Source organism: Mya arenaria, chromosome 12 (assembly GCF_026914265.1).
Source record: "Mya arenaria isolate MELC-2E11 chromosome 12, ASM2691426v1".
NCBI classification, from domain to species: Eukaryota; Metazoa; Mollusca; class Bivalvia; order Myida; family Myidae; genus Mya; species Mya arenaria.
In genome coordinates, this window is record NC_069133.1 from 31,221,520 (window position 1) to 31,239,301 (window position 17,782).

General features: G+C 36.3%; 1 protein-coding gene across 1 annotated transcript; it reads left to right on the forward strand.

Annotated features, from left to right (window-relative positions):
- The first annotated feature begins 2,366 nt into the window (after positions 1 to 2,366).
- LOC128211654 (uncharacterized) lies at positions 2,367 to 15,339 on the forward strand. Its single transcript, XM_052916662.1, has 4 exons — positions 2,367 to 2,459; positions 6,010 to 6,236; positions 14,399 to 14,497; positions 14,908 to 15,339. Exons 2-4 carry the CDS (start codon positions 6,039 to 6,041, stop codon positions 15,274 to 15,276), a joined length of 666 nt encoding a protein of 221 aa, XP_052772622.1. The 5' UTR covers positions 2,367 to 2,459; positions 6,010 to 6,038; the 3' UTR covers positions 15,277 to 15,339.
- The last annotated feature ends 2,443 nt before the right edge of the window (positions 15,340 to 17,782 follow it).

Below are 17,782 nucleotides of genomic sequence, written 5' to 3' on the forward strand. Positions count from 1 at the left end.
CCTGAATTCCGACACAACCACCTTCGAGCCAATATGTATTGATTGCAATGTAGACGAAGACTCTTCGCCGACAGGCATTAAAATCTTTTCAGAAATACTCGAAAATTCCAATTCGACCCGCTTAGTACAAATAAACTGCTATTTGGTTTTAACAACTTTTTAGAAGAGGACAACGTCCTGATTTTGAGTGAAGATCAACGTTTTATTAAGACTTTCCAACGTTTTAGCTGAAGTAACAATCGGTATCAGAAGCTGGTCTTTTCTTGATCTCTCTTTCTCTCACACGTCTTCCAGTATAATGTTTTTCCTCCCGAACAATGCAATATACATTAGCTATTACTCTTATAGTTTTTGCTTATAAAACACTTTTGCTTGGTATAGAATGTGACGTTTTGGGAGAGAGCCGTAACTAATGTTGACAAAACTCGTGGCCCAATCCCTTTGCATGCTTGATTTTATAAAGTCGGTTTAAATATTGTGTTGCACTTTGCATTGCTATTCTTATTGTCAAATGTGTTCTCATACAATAAAATATCATTAATTCAAAATCGTTATTTCCATCGTAAATCACGATATATCTCTCGATACTTCAATCGTGTATCGCGATAAATCTTCGAAAAGAAAACAAAGAACTTTAGAGTAATTTATAATGTGAATGATAACTGCCATCATAATTTCTCTCGTTGTCATCTTCTCTTATGTTTTACAATCGGAACCAACAATTAAAATGATGCTTTTCGATTAAATATGGAGATTTGTCAGTGAAATAACAACAGTGAAAATATCAATTTGATATCACTGCAAAATAAGGAATGAATATATCAACTTTCAGAACTACTTTTAAAATCCATTGTAGTTACATCCCCTTGATCAAACAGAACACTTCATTTTGAACCAAAACATGTTGGCAAAAAAATATTTAAAAATTTAAAAAACAAAAGTATCACAAGTTAAAATTAAGATACATTTGGAAGTAAACGACTTCTATGACTATTTTTTTAATTTTATTTATACTTTTGGACTATTATGACGTCCCGTCCGATAAACAACTTTTTAAAATGTTACGTTAAAAAAGTAAAAAAATGTCGGCGTCAAAAGATAAATAAAGAAAACGTACACGTCTTAAAAGTGCTTCTTTGTCTGGATGAATTGATACGAAAAACATAAAAAAGTATAAACTAACAGCTAAAATATGAATGAAAAATGGATTGTGACGGCTCCGGGACAACCGGAAGTGGGTTCAACGGCGGCATTTAATTTGGAACCTAACAATGAAACACGTCTACTGAAAAATTTACAGGCAGACATGGCCGATCTTAAAGTACAAACTCTAATTTTCAAAGACTGAGTGATGAAGTATTAAGTTTAAAAAAGGCAAAATTCTCAAAGATCGTCTAGTACTGACAGCAAAATTGAGTCTGTACAGCAAAATGTAAACAATACTCAGATAGACATAAACAAGTTCAATGGCATGTTACAGAAACGAATGCAGTCCATTATGGATATACTGAAATCTCGTCAAGGAAAATCAGAGAGTCGGCGTGAAATAAAAAATCCCGAATTTACAATAGACACCAATAACGAGGCAAGTTGCAGTGAAGATGTACAATTGCTTCCAGGAACAACATTGCTGATAGGAGATTCTATTCTCAAGAATGTAAAATCTAGAGGACTAGAAACTGTTGAAATTCGAATGATAAGAGGGGCAAAGTTAACCATGTTGGTTTTAGGTTGGGAAAATCGCAAGTAGACGACTTGAAAAACGTTATTCTGTATATCGGTGGGAACGATGTATCTGATGGCCAGGATCTTCACGAAATGTTTAAACAACTGAAAGATGGAATAGAATCAGTACAACGTAGAAATCCGTACTGCGAAATGTACGTTTGCACCATTTGTCCCCGAGCCGACTGTTCCGTTAGCCAGGCTAATAAAATGCTGGCAGCGCTGTGCGAAGAAACGGGAGCCAAACTTATTAATACATTTAATAAGTTTGTATTCGGTGACGGTTCCTCAATTCCGGAGTAATATAACCACGAAGGTATTCATTTGAACACAAAAGAAACACGTGCTTTGGTTTGCAAATAACACGTCGGTCAAAATAATTCGAAGGTCATCAGACGCAGGAAGTTATCACTCCGAAATCGGCGGTGCAGAGCGAAACACACATAAACCCGAAGCAGCTTATAGGAAGGATCGTCAAAGAAAATATGCGGGACAACGCGGTGAAAGAACAAGGAGGCACTCGGACAATATAAACAATAAATCCCCTCGGCAAAATGTTGCCGGCATTGACAGAGAACGAGATATACCCGTAGATCGTAATAAAGGGTGTACACACTGCAGAATGCAGAACCACAGTACCAGCGAGTGTGGACGAAGGCGGCATGCTGGAAATACACATTATAGTTCTAGCTCTTACCGGAAACGCTAGGAATCGGCCGACAAACACAATCAAAGTAATGAAACTGTTTTTCATATTATTCCACGTAATACGTATATACTGATACCATTACAATTATTGTATATATATAGTTTAATGAAGGAATTTCAATCAGGAATCGCAATCAAAAATGTGCTAATCCAAATGCATGTAACTTTGACTATTTGTTACAACCTACGGGTCAGCCTAAAAATATGTATCCATTTACGTCATGTATGGTGAATACCAAAACTGATTTGATAAGAAATACAGGTTTTAATAATAATATTTCGACTTTGCCAATTAAAAATGACAAAAAGAATCAAAAAGGCTTACACATAGTGAGTTTAATTATTCAACACATTTTAAACAAGCGAGATGAGTTGAAATTTCATTTATTTCAGTCATTTCACATTGCTATAATTGGATTATGTGTTTTTGACACCCAGTGTACATGATAATGAATGAGTTATTCCTGGATATAGCTTTGTGCGCAAAGATCGCCTCGACAAAGGGGGCGGGGGTATAATTGTCTACATTTCAAATAAACTCTCATATGTTAGGCGATATGATTTAGAGTCCGACACTTTAGAATCCGTCTGGGTTCAAATCACTTTACCCAGAAGTAAATCGTTTTTAGTAAACTTTGTATATAGACCTCCTGATTCTTCACAAAACTGGATAGATCTATTTGAAACTCAAAACAACAAATTAGGAAGCAAGGATAGTGAAGTATATGCTCAAGGGAACTTTAACATCAATTATTTTCCAGACAAAACGAATAAATTCAATAATGCAAAATGGGAAAATCTTCGGAGAAAAGTTATTATCGATTCAATAGCAGATCCAAACTTTGATTTGGACATTTTATATGATACAATTCATACTGCTCTTTCTAACCATACCAAGGGCAGTAATGCCAGGTGCGTCCATGCTTCCCGGTTCATTGTTTTGAGTGGAAAACGTCCTCGATTCGGTGAGTATTATCACTGTTTTCTGTATGTTTCAACGAGAAACTAGAAACGAACTTGTGCACCGAATGAAGAGCAATTGCTCGTTTACGAAGACGCTTGTTTTAGATCAAAATAATGTCTGTATTAAAATATCTCGTGAAAACAATGCACGTTCTTACTAGGCTCCCCGACTCACTCAGCACTATAGCTTGCGTTGTTCAGAAAACAAGGATCTTTTTGTTGTAAAACCTAGAACAAATTATATCATAAATACATTTGCCTATAAAGCAATGACAATTTGGAATTCTCTTCCTACATACATTAAATGTCAAGATAAGCTACCAGCCTTTAAACATGCATTAAAAAACTACTTATTGGCAGAATAATATTATCACCTATGAAAAAAATCTTGGCACTTTATTTAATTCACATTATGATCAATAGTTCATTGTTTACATGAATTGTGTTAATGTACACAAAAACTTGTAATGCATACTACCAAATGTGTAGATGTTGGAAATATATTGATGGTTTTACTGAATATATCTACATTATTTACAGGACGATATTATTGTAATTTATAATCATCATATTAAACTGAGTTGTGTTTGTCGAAGAAATGTTGAATACATGTATAATTATGTTGAATTACATGAAAAAAGTGTGATTGTATGTTTTGTATGTTGCTTAATATGTAAGTTAGTATATGTGTTTTTGTAATACTTTTTGTGTGAAGGCCATGCTGGAAATAAGTAGTATGCCAGTAATGATTGTACACTTTGTTTTCATACTTTTTCTGGGTTGAGATAGAGAGCCAGGAAGCTTGAGCCGAAGCGTGGAGGCTGAGCCAATACGCTGTATAATAATGCACTCAACACGGCATATTTGGAATAGTTAAAGTTCTGTTTTTATAACTAGTATTAAGATATTGTTGTATTTTTTAAAATATATAATTATTTATGAATAGTTAATGCAATTCATCTGATAATTGGCGTTGCAATCTCAGAAATGTCGATGAGGCTAAACAATCCTTTCACAACATCTATAAAATTATATGGTAACTCTTTCTTGACCAGTTATTTTACTCCAATCAGATTCCAAACTAAATTATTTGTAGTGGATCAAAGAAAAGTGTGTCATTTAACAAAGATTAAATAGACAAAAAACTGATACTATGTGCTAAACTACATCAACTTTGAAATGAACTAACCGCTAGTACACCAATCGGATTGAGGATACGTGTAAGTCTGACCGCTAGTACACCAATCGGATTGAGGATACGTGTTAGTGTTATTTGTCTGTACATTTGATTAATATTTGCTATATATAAAAATGAGGTACACTATTTACCGATATTAAACGCAAGCCTGGCTTAGTTTTAGTGAAAACTAGTGTGTATTCTTACAATAGTTCATTGTTTCCTGGACCATCAAGGTCGGCATACAGCATAAGTTAGCACACGATAGTAAGCCAATAAACATCAGTGTGTGTGGTCTTCCATTTACGATTGACAAGGTTAGTTGCTAGACATTGTGGGTATAGTGATGGTACCCGACAATACAGCCACAACGCCAGACTTAAAACGAATCACTAACTGGTATAAGTGTGCATTTTTTGTCATTGAAAAACTAATATATTTGGTTTCATTACGGTTCAAAAGTTGTACTTGGAAGTTCATCGCAATTTTTTTTTACCATCCGACTTTGCAGACATTTCAGCAACTCACAAGAAATGTTATTGCCAGTCCATTTGTTGATGAGTATTGTTCCTTAGATTGCCCTACCAATTTAAATATAGATACTATATTTTAACCAAATATGTTGAAATAACAGTGTCCTACAAAAACAGAAATCGCACATGGTTTAATATGAAAAGTCAGGAGTTCGACGATTGAAACACTTTTGAAAATTCCTTAACCTTTTTAAGATGCAGATATTGTCAAACTAAATCAATTTATCATAATATAACACAACACAGGTTTGCTTTATTATTACGATAACATAAAGAATTAAACACCTTGAACGCACCCCTCGCCCACTTTTATATATAGAAATGAATGAATAAACATATATCTAACAGAACAAAATAGAAGGTTTTTGCTTCACATCTGACTTTCTGACTTGGAACTTATCGAGGAGTAATACATATAACTTTTTTTATTAAGAAATATTTATTAATAAAGAATTAAGCGTTCGGAATCTGCCGATATTTCACATCAAAACGTGCATTATCATACAGCGTATTGGCTCAGCTTCCATGCTTTGGCTCAAGCTCCCTGGCTTTTGGCTCCAGCTCAACCCAGAAAAAGAGTATAAACTTGCTTTTTCCGGTAAACAGGCGGTCATTTTTATACTCGACAAAATAAAAGCACTCGAAATACGTGTGTAAGATTAAATATATTTATATGGCACTGCATTCCCCGATTTCTCAAATAAGCCCTCATAATTGTGATATTGGATAAAATAACGAGTCATACTTACGTTTTATGATGATATCCGTTCTTTTGCTCTAGCTCGGAAGTGTCATCGGCTCTTTTTTTATATACAGCTCATAAAAGAGCTGCAACCACCGTTTCGCATCCGTGTAATCATCATGTTCCATTCAGCAACCAGATCATAATGATTCTATTTGCAGGTTTCGCACACATACTTGTTTGGATAACAATGCTCCAGAAAGCAGTTGGTATCATTCAAGCCACACCCCGATGGTCTCAACCCTGCAGGGGTTCTATTACGTCACAACCAACCATTGTACCCGACTTAATACGCATGCGTCAGTCTTCGGACAGATTTGTGGCACACCGGCTTTGGATCAAGGCAAACGATATTGTTGACAAGGCAACGTACCTTCGTGACAGATATGTAAGAAACTGTCCTTTTTGTATCTTTTTGCATTTCTTTTCAACTTTTATTTCATAAATGCTAGGTCCCACTTTTCAAAGGAAACAAAAGTAAACCATATATTCAAATACAATGTTCACATCACGTAAAACAATGTAGATTAAAATGAAGAAAAAACAACAACAAAGAAACAAAAACATGTACATATATGCATATTTAATAGGAACTATATTTGTAAAAACGATACGTTGAAATCATTATCATAAGTTATTTTGGCTATATGTACAAACGATATTATGCAATTATAGTAAAGTATTGTCATCGGCTAGCTTCGCCAACACACTCGCATGGTTTCATCAGTCAATGAGTACCACAATATATATGAAAGCTCTCATAGTGCTGAACAGCTTGAGCGACACTCTTTCGATTGGATACCCGCTCGCCCGCGCTCCTGTAAAACTCACTCACTCACTCACCATTAGGCTATTTTCACTTGCGTTGAACCGTAATTTTCACACATACGAATATGTCACACCTACACCCCCCCCACCCCCGAACGTAAAAACGAATACGTCACATGTCCAAAAAAAAACAATAAAAAAAAATTCGTCAAAATATTGTTCAGACGAATACGTCACACATTCAAAAAGTTTTTGCTTATTATCCGATATAGCCCTCAACTATACAGGATGCTAGAACGTATTGAGTAAATGACAATTTTAGATGTACGTGAAGTTAGCGGCCTAGCGGCCTAGCGGCCTAACGGCGTGAAGTTAGCGGCCAAGCGGCCTAGCGGCCTAGCGGCGTGAAGTTAGCGGCCTGGCGGCCTAGCGGCCTAGCGGCGTGAAGTTGGCGGCCTAGCGGCCTAGCGGCCTAATTATTTTTTCTATGTCCAAGCAATTGTTAATGCGGTTTTTTTTAAAACAATGATAAATCAAGGTTTTTTATTCATATAGTTACATAGCGGCCTTAAATTGTTATCTATTCAGAATATTTTTCTTTATCTTTTATTCTAAAACAATTTTAAATTAACTGTTTTATGCACATAATATCACTCTGAAGCGTTTTTCAACTTTTTTTCAAAAAAGTCGATCGAGCACTTCAGCGGCCTAGCGGCCTAGCGGCGTGAAGTTAGCGGCCTGGCGGCCTAGTGGCCTAGCGGCCTAAAATGGTATCCTATTTCAAAGCATGAATACATGCATTTTCTTCTAAAACAATGACATCTTAGCTATTTTTATGCACAAATTAACACTTTGAAGCTATTAGCGATTATCAACATTTTTTTTTTAAAAGCGTCGATTAAGCAGTCAGCTATTTCAAATCATTAAACATGCCTGATCTTCTAAAACAATGATATATTTACTGTTATTATGCACAAATTATCACTCTAAAGCGTTTTTTATTTTTTAGCTCCACTGGCCAAAGGCCATGGAGCTTATGTCGTCACAGATTGTCCGTCGTGAGTGCGTGCGTGCGTGCGTGCGTAAACTTTTACTTTAAACGACATCTCCTCTGAAACTGATAAGCGGATTTTGACAAAACTTCACAGGAATTTTCCTTTGGTGGTCCTTTACCAAAATTGCTCAAATGGTTCCGGTCCATTGCACAATATGGCCGCCAGAGCTAAAAATAGCAAAATCTTTAAACGACATCTCCTCTGAAACGGTTCGGCAGATTTTGATGAAACTTGACAGTAATGTTCCTTGGGTGGTCCTTTATTAAAATTGCTCAAATGGTTCTGGTCCATTGCACAATATGGCCGCCACAGCTAAAAATAGCAAAATCTTTAAACGACATCTTCTCTGAAACGGATAGGCAGATTTTGATGAAACTTGACAGAATTGTTCCTTGGGTGGTCCTTAACCAAAATTGCTCAAATGGTTCCGGTCCGCTGCACAACATGGCTGCCAGGGCAAAAAAATAGAAAAACCTTTAAAGAACATCTTCTCAGAAACCGATGATCAGATTTTGATGAAACTTAACAGTAATGTTCCTTGGGTGGTCCTTTATTAAAATTGCTCAAATGGTTCTGGTCCATTGCACAATATGGCCGCCACAGCTAAAAATAGCAAAATCTTTAAACGACATCTCCTCTGAAACGGATAGGCAGATTTTTATGAAACTTGACATAATTGTTCCTTGGGTGGTTCTTAACCAAAATTGCTCAAATGGTTCCGGTCCGCTGCACAACATGGCTGCCAGGGCAAAAAATAGAAAAACCTTTAAAGAACATCTTCTCAGAAACCGATGATCAGATTTTGATGAAACTTAACAGAAATGTTCCTTGGATGGTCCTTTATCAAATTTGCTTCAATGGTTTCGGTCCACTGCACAAGATGGCCCCCAGAGGTAAAAATAGAAAAACCTTTAAACGACTTCTCCTCAGAAACCGATGATCGTATTGCAATGAAACTTGATAGAAATGTTACTTGGGTAGTCCTTAACCAAAATAGCCCAAACAGTTCTGGTCTGCTGCACAACATGGGCACCAGAGCTAAGAATAGAAAAAAACGTTAAACTACATCTTCTCAGAAACCGATTATCAGATTTTGATGAAACTTTACATAAATGTTCATCGGGATGCCCTTTAACCAAAATTGCCCAAATGGTTCCGTTCCGCTGCACAACATGGCAGCCAGAGCTAAAAATAGGAAAACCTTTACACCACTTCTCCTCAGAAACCGATGATCAGATTTTGATGAAACTTGACAGAAATGTTCCTTGGGTGGTCATTAACCAAAATTTGTTAAATGGTTCCAGTCCACTGCACACCATGGCTGCCAGAGCTAAAATTTAAAAAAAACTTTATACGACTTGTCGTCGAAACCGATGACCTCTTTTCGATAAAACTTGACAGAAATGTTTGTTTGGTGCTCCTTTACTCAAATTGCCCAAATCATTTCGGTCCACTGCACAACATGGCAGCCAGAGCTATTAAAGTAATTATTTTTTTTAAATAACTTCTCCTCAAAAATTGATGATTGTATTTCTATGAAACTTGACGAAAATGTTCGTTAGGTGGTCTTTGCTTGAACCTTTTGGCCAGTGGAGCACAGGCACTGATGTGCCTCTTGTTTTTCAAAAAAGTTCAGCCTCAAAAAAGGCCGCTAGGCCGCTGAAGTGCTCGATCGACTTTTTTGGAAAAGAATTGAAAAACGCTTTAGAGTGATAATTTGTGCATAAAAACAGTAAATACATCATTGTTTTAGAAGAACAGGCATGTTTAATGCTTTGAAATAGCTGACTGCTTTATCGACACTTTTGAAAAAATCGCTAATAGCTTCAAAGTGTTAATTTGTGCATAAAAACAGTTAATATATCATTGTTTTAAAAGAAAATGCATGTATACATGGTTTGAAATAGGAAACCATTTTAGGCCGCTAGGCCGCTAGGCCGCCAGGCCGCTAACTTCACGCCGCTAGGCCGCTAGGCCGCTGAAGTGCTCGATCAACCTTTTTGAAAAAAGAAAAAAACAAAAAACGCTTTAGAGTGATAATTTGTGCATAAAAAAGTAAATATATCATTGTTTTAGAAGATCAGGCATGTGTAATGCTTTGAAATAGCTGACTGCTTAATCGACGCTTTAAAAAAAAATGTTGATAATCGCTAATAGCTTCAAAGTGTTAATTTGTGCATAAAAATAGCTAAGATGTCATTGTTTTAGAAGAAAATGCATGTATTCATGCTTTGAAATAGGATACCATTTTAGGCCGCTAGGCCACTAGGCCGCCAGGCCGCTAACTTCACGCCGCTAGGCCGCTAGGCCGCTGAAGTGCTCGATCAACCTTTTTGAATTTAAAAAAAAAAAAAACGCTTTAGAGTGATAATTTGTGCATAAAAACAGTAAATACATTATTGTTTTAGAAGATCAGCCATGTTTAATGCTTTGAAATAGCTGACTGCTCAATCGACTTTTTGAAAAAAAAAATATGTTGATCATCGCTAATAGCTTCAAAGTGTTAATTTGTGCATTCAAACAGTTAATATGTCATTGTTTTAGAAGAAAATGCATGTATACATGGTTTGAAATAGGAAACCATTTTAGGCCGCTAGGCCGCTAGGCCGCTAGGCCGCCAGGCCGCTAACTTCACGCCGCTAGGCCGCTGAAGTGCTCGATCGACTTTTTTTGGAAAAGAATTGAAAAACGCTTTAGAGTGATAATTTGTGCATAAAAACAGTAAATACATCATTGTTTTAGAAGAATAGGCATGTTTAATGCTTTGAAATAGCTGACCGCTCAATCGACACTTTTGAAAAAAAAACTGTTGATAATCGCTAATAGCTTCAAAGTGTTAATTTGTGCATAAAAACAGTTAATATATCATTGTTTTAAAAGAAAATGCATGTATACATGGTTTGAAATAGGAAACAATTTTAGGCCGCTAGGCCGCTAGGCCGCCAGGCCGCTAACTTCACGCCGCTAGGCCGCTAGGCCGCTAGGCCGCTGAAGTGCTCGATCAACTTTTTTGAAAAAAAATAGAAAAAACGCTTTAGAGTGATAATTTGTGCATAAAAACAGTAAATACATTATTGTTTTAGAAGATCAGCCATGTTTAATGCTTTGAAATAGCTGACTGCTCAATCGACTTTTTGAAAAAAAAATATGTTGATTATCGCTAATAGCTTCAAAGTGTTAAGTTGTGCATCCAAACAGTTAATATGTCATTGTTTAAGAAGAAAATGCATGTATACATGGTTTGAAATAGGAAACCATTTTAGGCCGCTAGGCCTCTAGGCCGCCAGGCCGCTAACTTCACGCCGCTAGGCCGCTAGGCCGCTGAATTGCTCGATCGATTTTTTTGGAAACGAATTGAAAAACGCTTCAGAGTGATAATTTGTGCATAAAAACAGTAAATACATCATTGTTTTAGAAGAACAGGCATGTTTAATGCTTTGAAATAGCTGACTGCTTTATCGACACTTTTGAAAAAAAAACTGTTGAAAAAATCGCTAATAGCTTCAAAGTGTTAATTAATGCATACAAACAGTTAATATGTCATTGTTTTAGAAGAAAATGCATGTATACATGGTTTGAAATAGGAAACCATTTTAGGCCGCTAGGCCGCTAGGCCGCCAGGCCGCTAACTTCACGCCGCTAGGCCGCTAGGCCGCTAGGCCGCTGAAGTGCTCGATCAACCTTTTTGAAAAAAATAAATAAAAAACGCTTTAGAGTGATAATTTGTGCATAAAACAGTAAATATATCATTGTTTTAGAAGATCAGGCATGTGTAATGCTTTGAAATAGCTGACTGCTTAATTGGCGCTTTAAAAAAAATGTTGATAATCGCTAATAGCTTCAAAGTGTTAATTTGTGCATAAAAACAGCTAATATGTCATTGTTTTAGAAGAAAATGCATGTATACATGGTTTGAAATAGGATACCATTTTAGGCCGCTAGGCCGCTAGGCCGCCAGGCCGCCAACTTCACGCCGCTAGGCCGCTGAAGTGCTTGATCGACTTTTTTGAAAAAAGTTGAAAAACGCTTCAGAGTGATAATTTGTGCATAAAACAGTTAATTTTAAATTGTTTTAGAATAAAAGGTAAAGAAAAATATTCTGAATAGATAACAATTTAAGGCCGCTATGTAACTATATGAATAAAAAACCTTGATTTATCATTGTTTTTAAAAAAACGCATTAACAATTGCTTGGACATAGAAAAAATAATTAGGCCGCCAGGCCGCTAGGCCGCTAGGCCGCCAACTTCACGCCGCTAGGCCGCTAGGCCGCTAGGCCGCCAGGCCGCTAGCTTCACGCCGCTAGGCCGCTAGGCCGCTAACTTCACGCCGCTAGGCCGCTAGGCCGCTAGGCCGCTAACTTCACGTACATCAATTTCAGGTCATGTGACCAGAGGTCAAGGTCACATGGGCTATACATGTCATTATTTAGCACTCAATATTTTGATAACTTTTCTACACAAATACTTCATATGTGAAGTAGATGTTTCATGTTGCTTTAAGAGGTCACTTGGTCAAAACTCAAGGATATGGGGTCATAAACATGTTATCCTTTAACATTTTACATATTGATATCTGTTTGACGAAAATCATGATTGTTCTTAATGCATATACGATCATTGTTTTATGTGAATATAGGATTACTCGATTCCGTCCGTCGCAGTTTATGTCCGGTCAGTTACTTCATGGTGCATGGACCGATTAAATAAAAATCACAAGAGTTAGCCACATCAAGACAAAGTGCAGGACCATATATAGCTCAACAGCAGGGCCACAATGCACCCTTGGACATTTTTTTTTGTGTAACGTGTAGTAATGGGACCGTTTGTTGCAACTCATTACTTCTAAGATCATTATCGGATTTTAGTTCACTTTTGGGTAAATATTCACCTCACTTGGGCAACATGCATATCACATTTGTAAGCCTAGCCGACCGAAATTCATGATCACCGTTCAAGGTTACAGGACTGTGCGTGTACCCACAACAAGTCCTAAACCCTAAGAAGGTTTTTCTCAAACTTTGGTCAAATGCTCAACGAATCAAGACGAAATGCAGAACGAATATTCCAGGCGCATTTGTTAACGGTCACCAGTTAAGGACAGCAGCCAATTGCGTACAACTACTTAACCAAAACTATTTCCCAATAATCACAAATTACCAATAAAATTATTTAAATTTGAAATTTTGCCAAAAGATAACCTGTAGACACTTTAGACAACGTGTATACACTTGGCTGCATGTAAGCAGCAAACACCCGACACCTGGACTTTGATCATATCGTCGCCTACTATAATTTAACTTAGGGTTAGCATCGGAGCCTCGACGTTTTACGGTCTTATAATATATGTCGTGTGTTTCCAGTCCGGATAGAAATATCCGACCCGAAGGCACCAACGTTTCCAGGTAACGAGGCTTGCCGAGCTACCGGCTAGGCAGCGTTCCAGAGGGTAGCATTTTTTATCCGAACCGGACACACATGATTTATGTTTTTTTTTCTAGCAAACCTCAAATTTCTTTCTTTTTCGAAAGAAAATGACATAGAAAACCGCATTTTTGAAATTCTACCAAAAAGCGCGTGCGATGATATTTACTGACGTCACGACGCGTAGTATTTTTATTCACTGCATTCATCCAAGCGTTCCTTCAATATACGTCTTTAGGGGTTTGTTCGTTTTCTTTTGAAGCTTTGTTTTTAGCAAAGTTAATGTTTAATGAAATCATATATTGAAATATCAGAATTATGCTTACATAAAGTGTATAATAAAAAAGAGAAAGTATTGCGTCACAGCGCGTGACTCATCTAGCATGGCGGGTGCCAGATGATCATAAGTATCTTCCATGGCCAAGAGTTAAGATTATAAGTATCTATCATGTGTTTCCGGTACTGATAAAAAATCCGACCCGAGGGCACCCGCGTAAGCCGGTAACGAGGCTTGCCGATCTGACCATTGCTGGAAAAACCGGTCTTACACCCACATGTAAGATGAGTCACACGCAACAACGCGCCACTTATTATTACTTGTATTGTACGGTTTATGAAAAGTATATTATGCAATTTCAATAAAGCGCAATCAAACATATAAGTATGCAAGACTTTTAATTAAAATTGAAAATAGATAATCGTAAAAATGCGAGAGGAGCTATTTGACGTCAATAGTGATTTTAAATTACTGCGCTTTATGGCGTCGGTACGCAACGTCGCACGCGCGTTTTTGGTGAAATGTACAGAAGGGCGTTTTCTACGTTAATTTTTCCCCCACAAATACCAGAATAATGCTTACATAAAGTGTATAATAATGCCTTCGGGGGCTGACTTGCCGGTGTCATATGACCCTCAGTGGTGTGTACTATTATTGATCAACTATCACGTATTTTACGCGATACGGGGACAATCGCGGTACATATATCAGACAATTGAAGACAATATATGCCAAACCGCGGCTTATATCGACCAAACTAGGCCAATATCAACAAAACTTGGCCAATATGAGTTTCCTCCGTTTTGATTGGCGCCAAATATAGGATTTTAGAAATGGACCATTTTCATTGGCTGTCAAAATTCGCCTAATTTGAGAAATATGCTGGAAATTATTTTAAAATGTAGCCATTTTGTTTTCTGTTTTACCGACAGTTTTGAAATTTTTATATATATAGATTTACATTTTTAGCGGTAATGCGAATGATATATATTGAGAGAAAAATGTGTTTGAATATCTAAATCAATAGGTAGCAGAACGGCTGGAAAGTTCTGAGCTGGTCCGGTTTTTAGACGACAATTCCACAGTTCCAGGATTTCCCAGCATAGAAGTAGAACATTATCCACAGGTATGACAGACAGTTCAGGACTTACGGTCACAACCTTATAATTCCCAATGCGCTTAAACGATACTCCTGAATTTGTATTATTATTATTATTATTATTATAATTAGTAGTAGTAGTAGTAGTAGTAGTAGTAGTAGTAGTAGTAGTAGTGGTAGTGGTAGTGGTAGTGGTAGGGGTAGTGGCAGTGGCAGTGGTAGTAGTAGCAGCAGCAGCAGCAGTAGCAGTAGCAATAGCAGCAGCAGCAGTATTAATATTAGTATTTGTGTTAGTATTAATGATATTAGTAGTATTATTTGTATTATAGGTATTATTATTATTATTATTATATAGTTTGGATATTAGTATTATAAGTATTATTATTAGTATAAGTATTTGTATTATCTGTAGTATATGATTTACCTCTGATTTTTAGTTGATAGATCGCCTTGTTGAAGATTATCGACGAGGCTCCTTGGCTGCCGTCTACATTGATAAGGTTCGAGAAGACGAGGAACGATCCAACTACTCTCCCAGCCTTGACTTCCACTTCCGTTCTCTCGAAGCAAAATTATACCCATTTCTGTGCTTTATTAAAATGGCATTCACCTACAGAGTGGAAATCGTGATGCCTGCAGTAAGTCACGAGGAAATTGTGAATTCCTTGCAGCAAGCTAATACAGTGGCAGAAAGACATATGAGGGATTATAAAATTCTACGGGACCTTGTACACTTATTTCATGCTATTCAGTACGACTACAGCACGAGTATTCTATCCTCATACATGAACGATGATACTCGGTGAATTTCAGAGCAAACCAACATTGCAGTCGTTGTTAAAGGTCATGGCACGTGAAAATCTGACCAAGAATACTGTCGATACCTATTAAAATAGTATTCAATGATGTAATACAATATCTCAAATGGAGTATCATACAGTATTGTTATCTAATAAAGATACTGAAATAAATACAAAAAACGACACAAGAAACAACAACTCACACACAACTTACAATTAGTTACGAAAAATGTATACCTTGGACCGCTTCGAATAAAGACTTTTAGAATTATGATCGTTGAATACTGTTTTTCATTTAATGCTATGAATGACGCCATGTATGTATACATATATATCATTGCCAACTTTGGAGCTTATCAGGGTAACGGATATCTCAATCGATTTCTCTCTTCAGTGCACACCGTTCTTATTAGAGGTTGATATTTTTCTTAGCAGAGTTAAACAAAATAGGGTGTGATATTTCGGAAAAGAGACAGATAAAACGAAGTATAATCTGTTGTTGCTATTATTTAGGACAGCAAGTTAAATGTCATTAACGTATATTTACACCTCAACTTCCATTCCTTAAATGAACGTCATTTCGGCAATTGCGTTCATCAATCGATGAACGCAACATCTTCGGATATGTTCGGATCGCAATTTATTGCATAACAATACACATGAAAAATATTTATCTTATTATTGTTTGTATTGTGTCAGAAGGTCCCGTAAAATATAAATCAACTTTTTAGAAAGTGTTAGTTTTTAAAATTTTAAATGTATAGTTGTTTGAATTGAAAGCATAACTGTTTGAATTTTACGTTTAATAGTGATTTCAAGTGGTTGATCTTTTCCCGCGATATTGTGACGTCATTAAAAAAATGCTTCCGGGTCGTTCTATTTACAGAATAGGTAGGAATGGGTTACTGAAAGTTTTTTTTTTAAATGAAATTAAGTGGGGTTTTTTTAACAATTCTTGAATGAAATAATAAACTATTAATGTAAATATAAGAAATGAATTGTGGGATTGATGTCATTATCGGGGATATGAACACAATTCGGCTGGTCAAAGTACTCGTGGAGTCCTTCGGACTCCACACACTTTGACCAGCCCATTTGCGTTCATACCCCGATAATGACATCAAGCCCGCAATTCATTCCTTAAATGAAACAACGTAAAAACGTTAATTACATGCATGACGGACAATATCTTCCCTATAGCAAGCCAAAACAACTAATGCTGAGTTGGGTGCAAAAGAATAATAGACCAAATTGTATACAATTAAGAAGTAGAACTGAAGCATAACTAATGAACATGTTCACTCGATGCAGATATGCAAATTATTATCTCTCACCAATACCCTTGTTTATTATGTTTCATAGCCCATATGTATTGCCAATATTGCAAATGAAACTTGAAACATTAACATTTTAAAAGAAAAAAAAATCAATTCAAAGCTTTAAATAAACTATTTATTTCGGACTTTAAAACTTATGAACATCTAATACGCAATAACACCTGATGAACAAAAAAACCCATAATAATTGTCTCGCATCGAGTATCATTATTTTGATTAAATAATGATAAAGTTATAAGGGGAAAATGCAGTCAAGCATCAATCACAAATTATTTTCAGATCGAACAAAGGAACCAAACAGTTATGAAATAATTTTGCTACTATAAATGACAAACTTTGTTTAACATGCCCTATCCGAAGTATCACAAACTTGCCTACCCCGCTGAGATCACCATGATCACGCCACAGGAGGGGCCATAAAACCAGAATTGAATACACAGTTCATGAGCATCGATTTTCTGCTATTTTTACATAAATGGTCAAAAAGGACCAAAAGATATTTCTAAATTCAATTTTTCGAAATATGCATTTGAAAGAAAAACAAATTCTGCACCGTAATCCGTTGGAAGCTTAGCGATTGGATGTTTATTAGTACCTTTAAATAGCAAAACAATTTTCAGTTCCTTCTTTATTCAATGTAACCTTGGGTGACCAACGAAACCCCTAAACAGGACCAAACTATAATCAAAGCGCTGAAAGCGCTGCAAGACTGTCGGTGACGTAACTGAAGCAAGCAAACACTACCGCAAAGTTCTTTCAAATGAAACGTGATCAAATGATTTCATACAAATGATGAACACTCTTTAAGGTAGATGAAGAAGGATAAATGTGATTATAATAAGCACAAATATATTGGCCCTACTTAATCATGTATCCAATGGCCTACAAGATTCTTCATTCAAATTTCCTAATTTTGAACCGCTTTAAATTAGTTAAATGCATATTCATTATGTTAAAATTGCTTCAATTTATGACGTCGCTTATAACAGTTTCAGTAAGCAATTACATTCCTTCATTTCATTATGGTCTGTTGAAGCCAATGTCTTTAAAATGCAAATACAATACAAACTATACCCAAGATTCAAGGGACATAATAAAATATAACTTTAAAATGCTCTTTCAAGCCTAAAAATGCCTCCCAGAACTTCTATCAACAGAGTCCACATATCTACAAA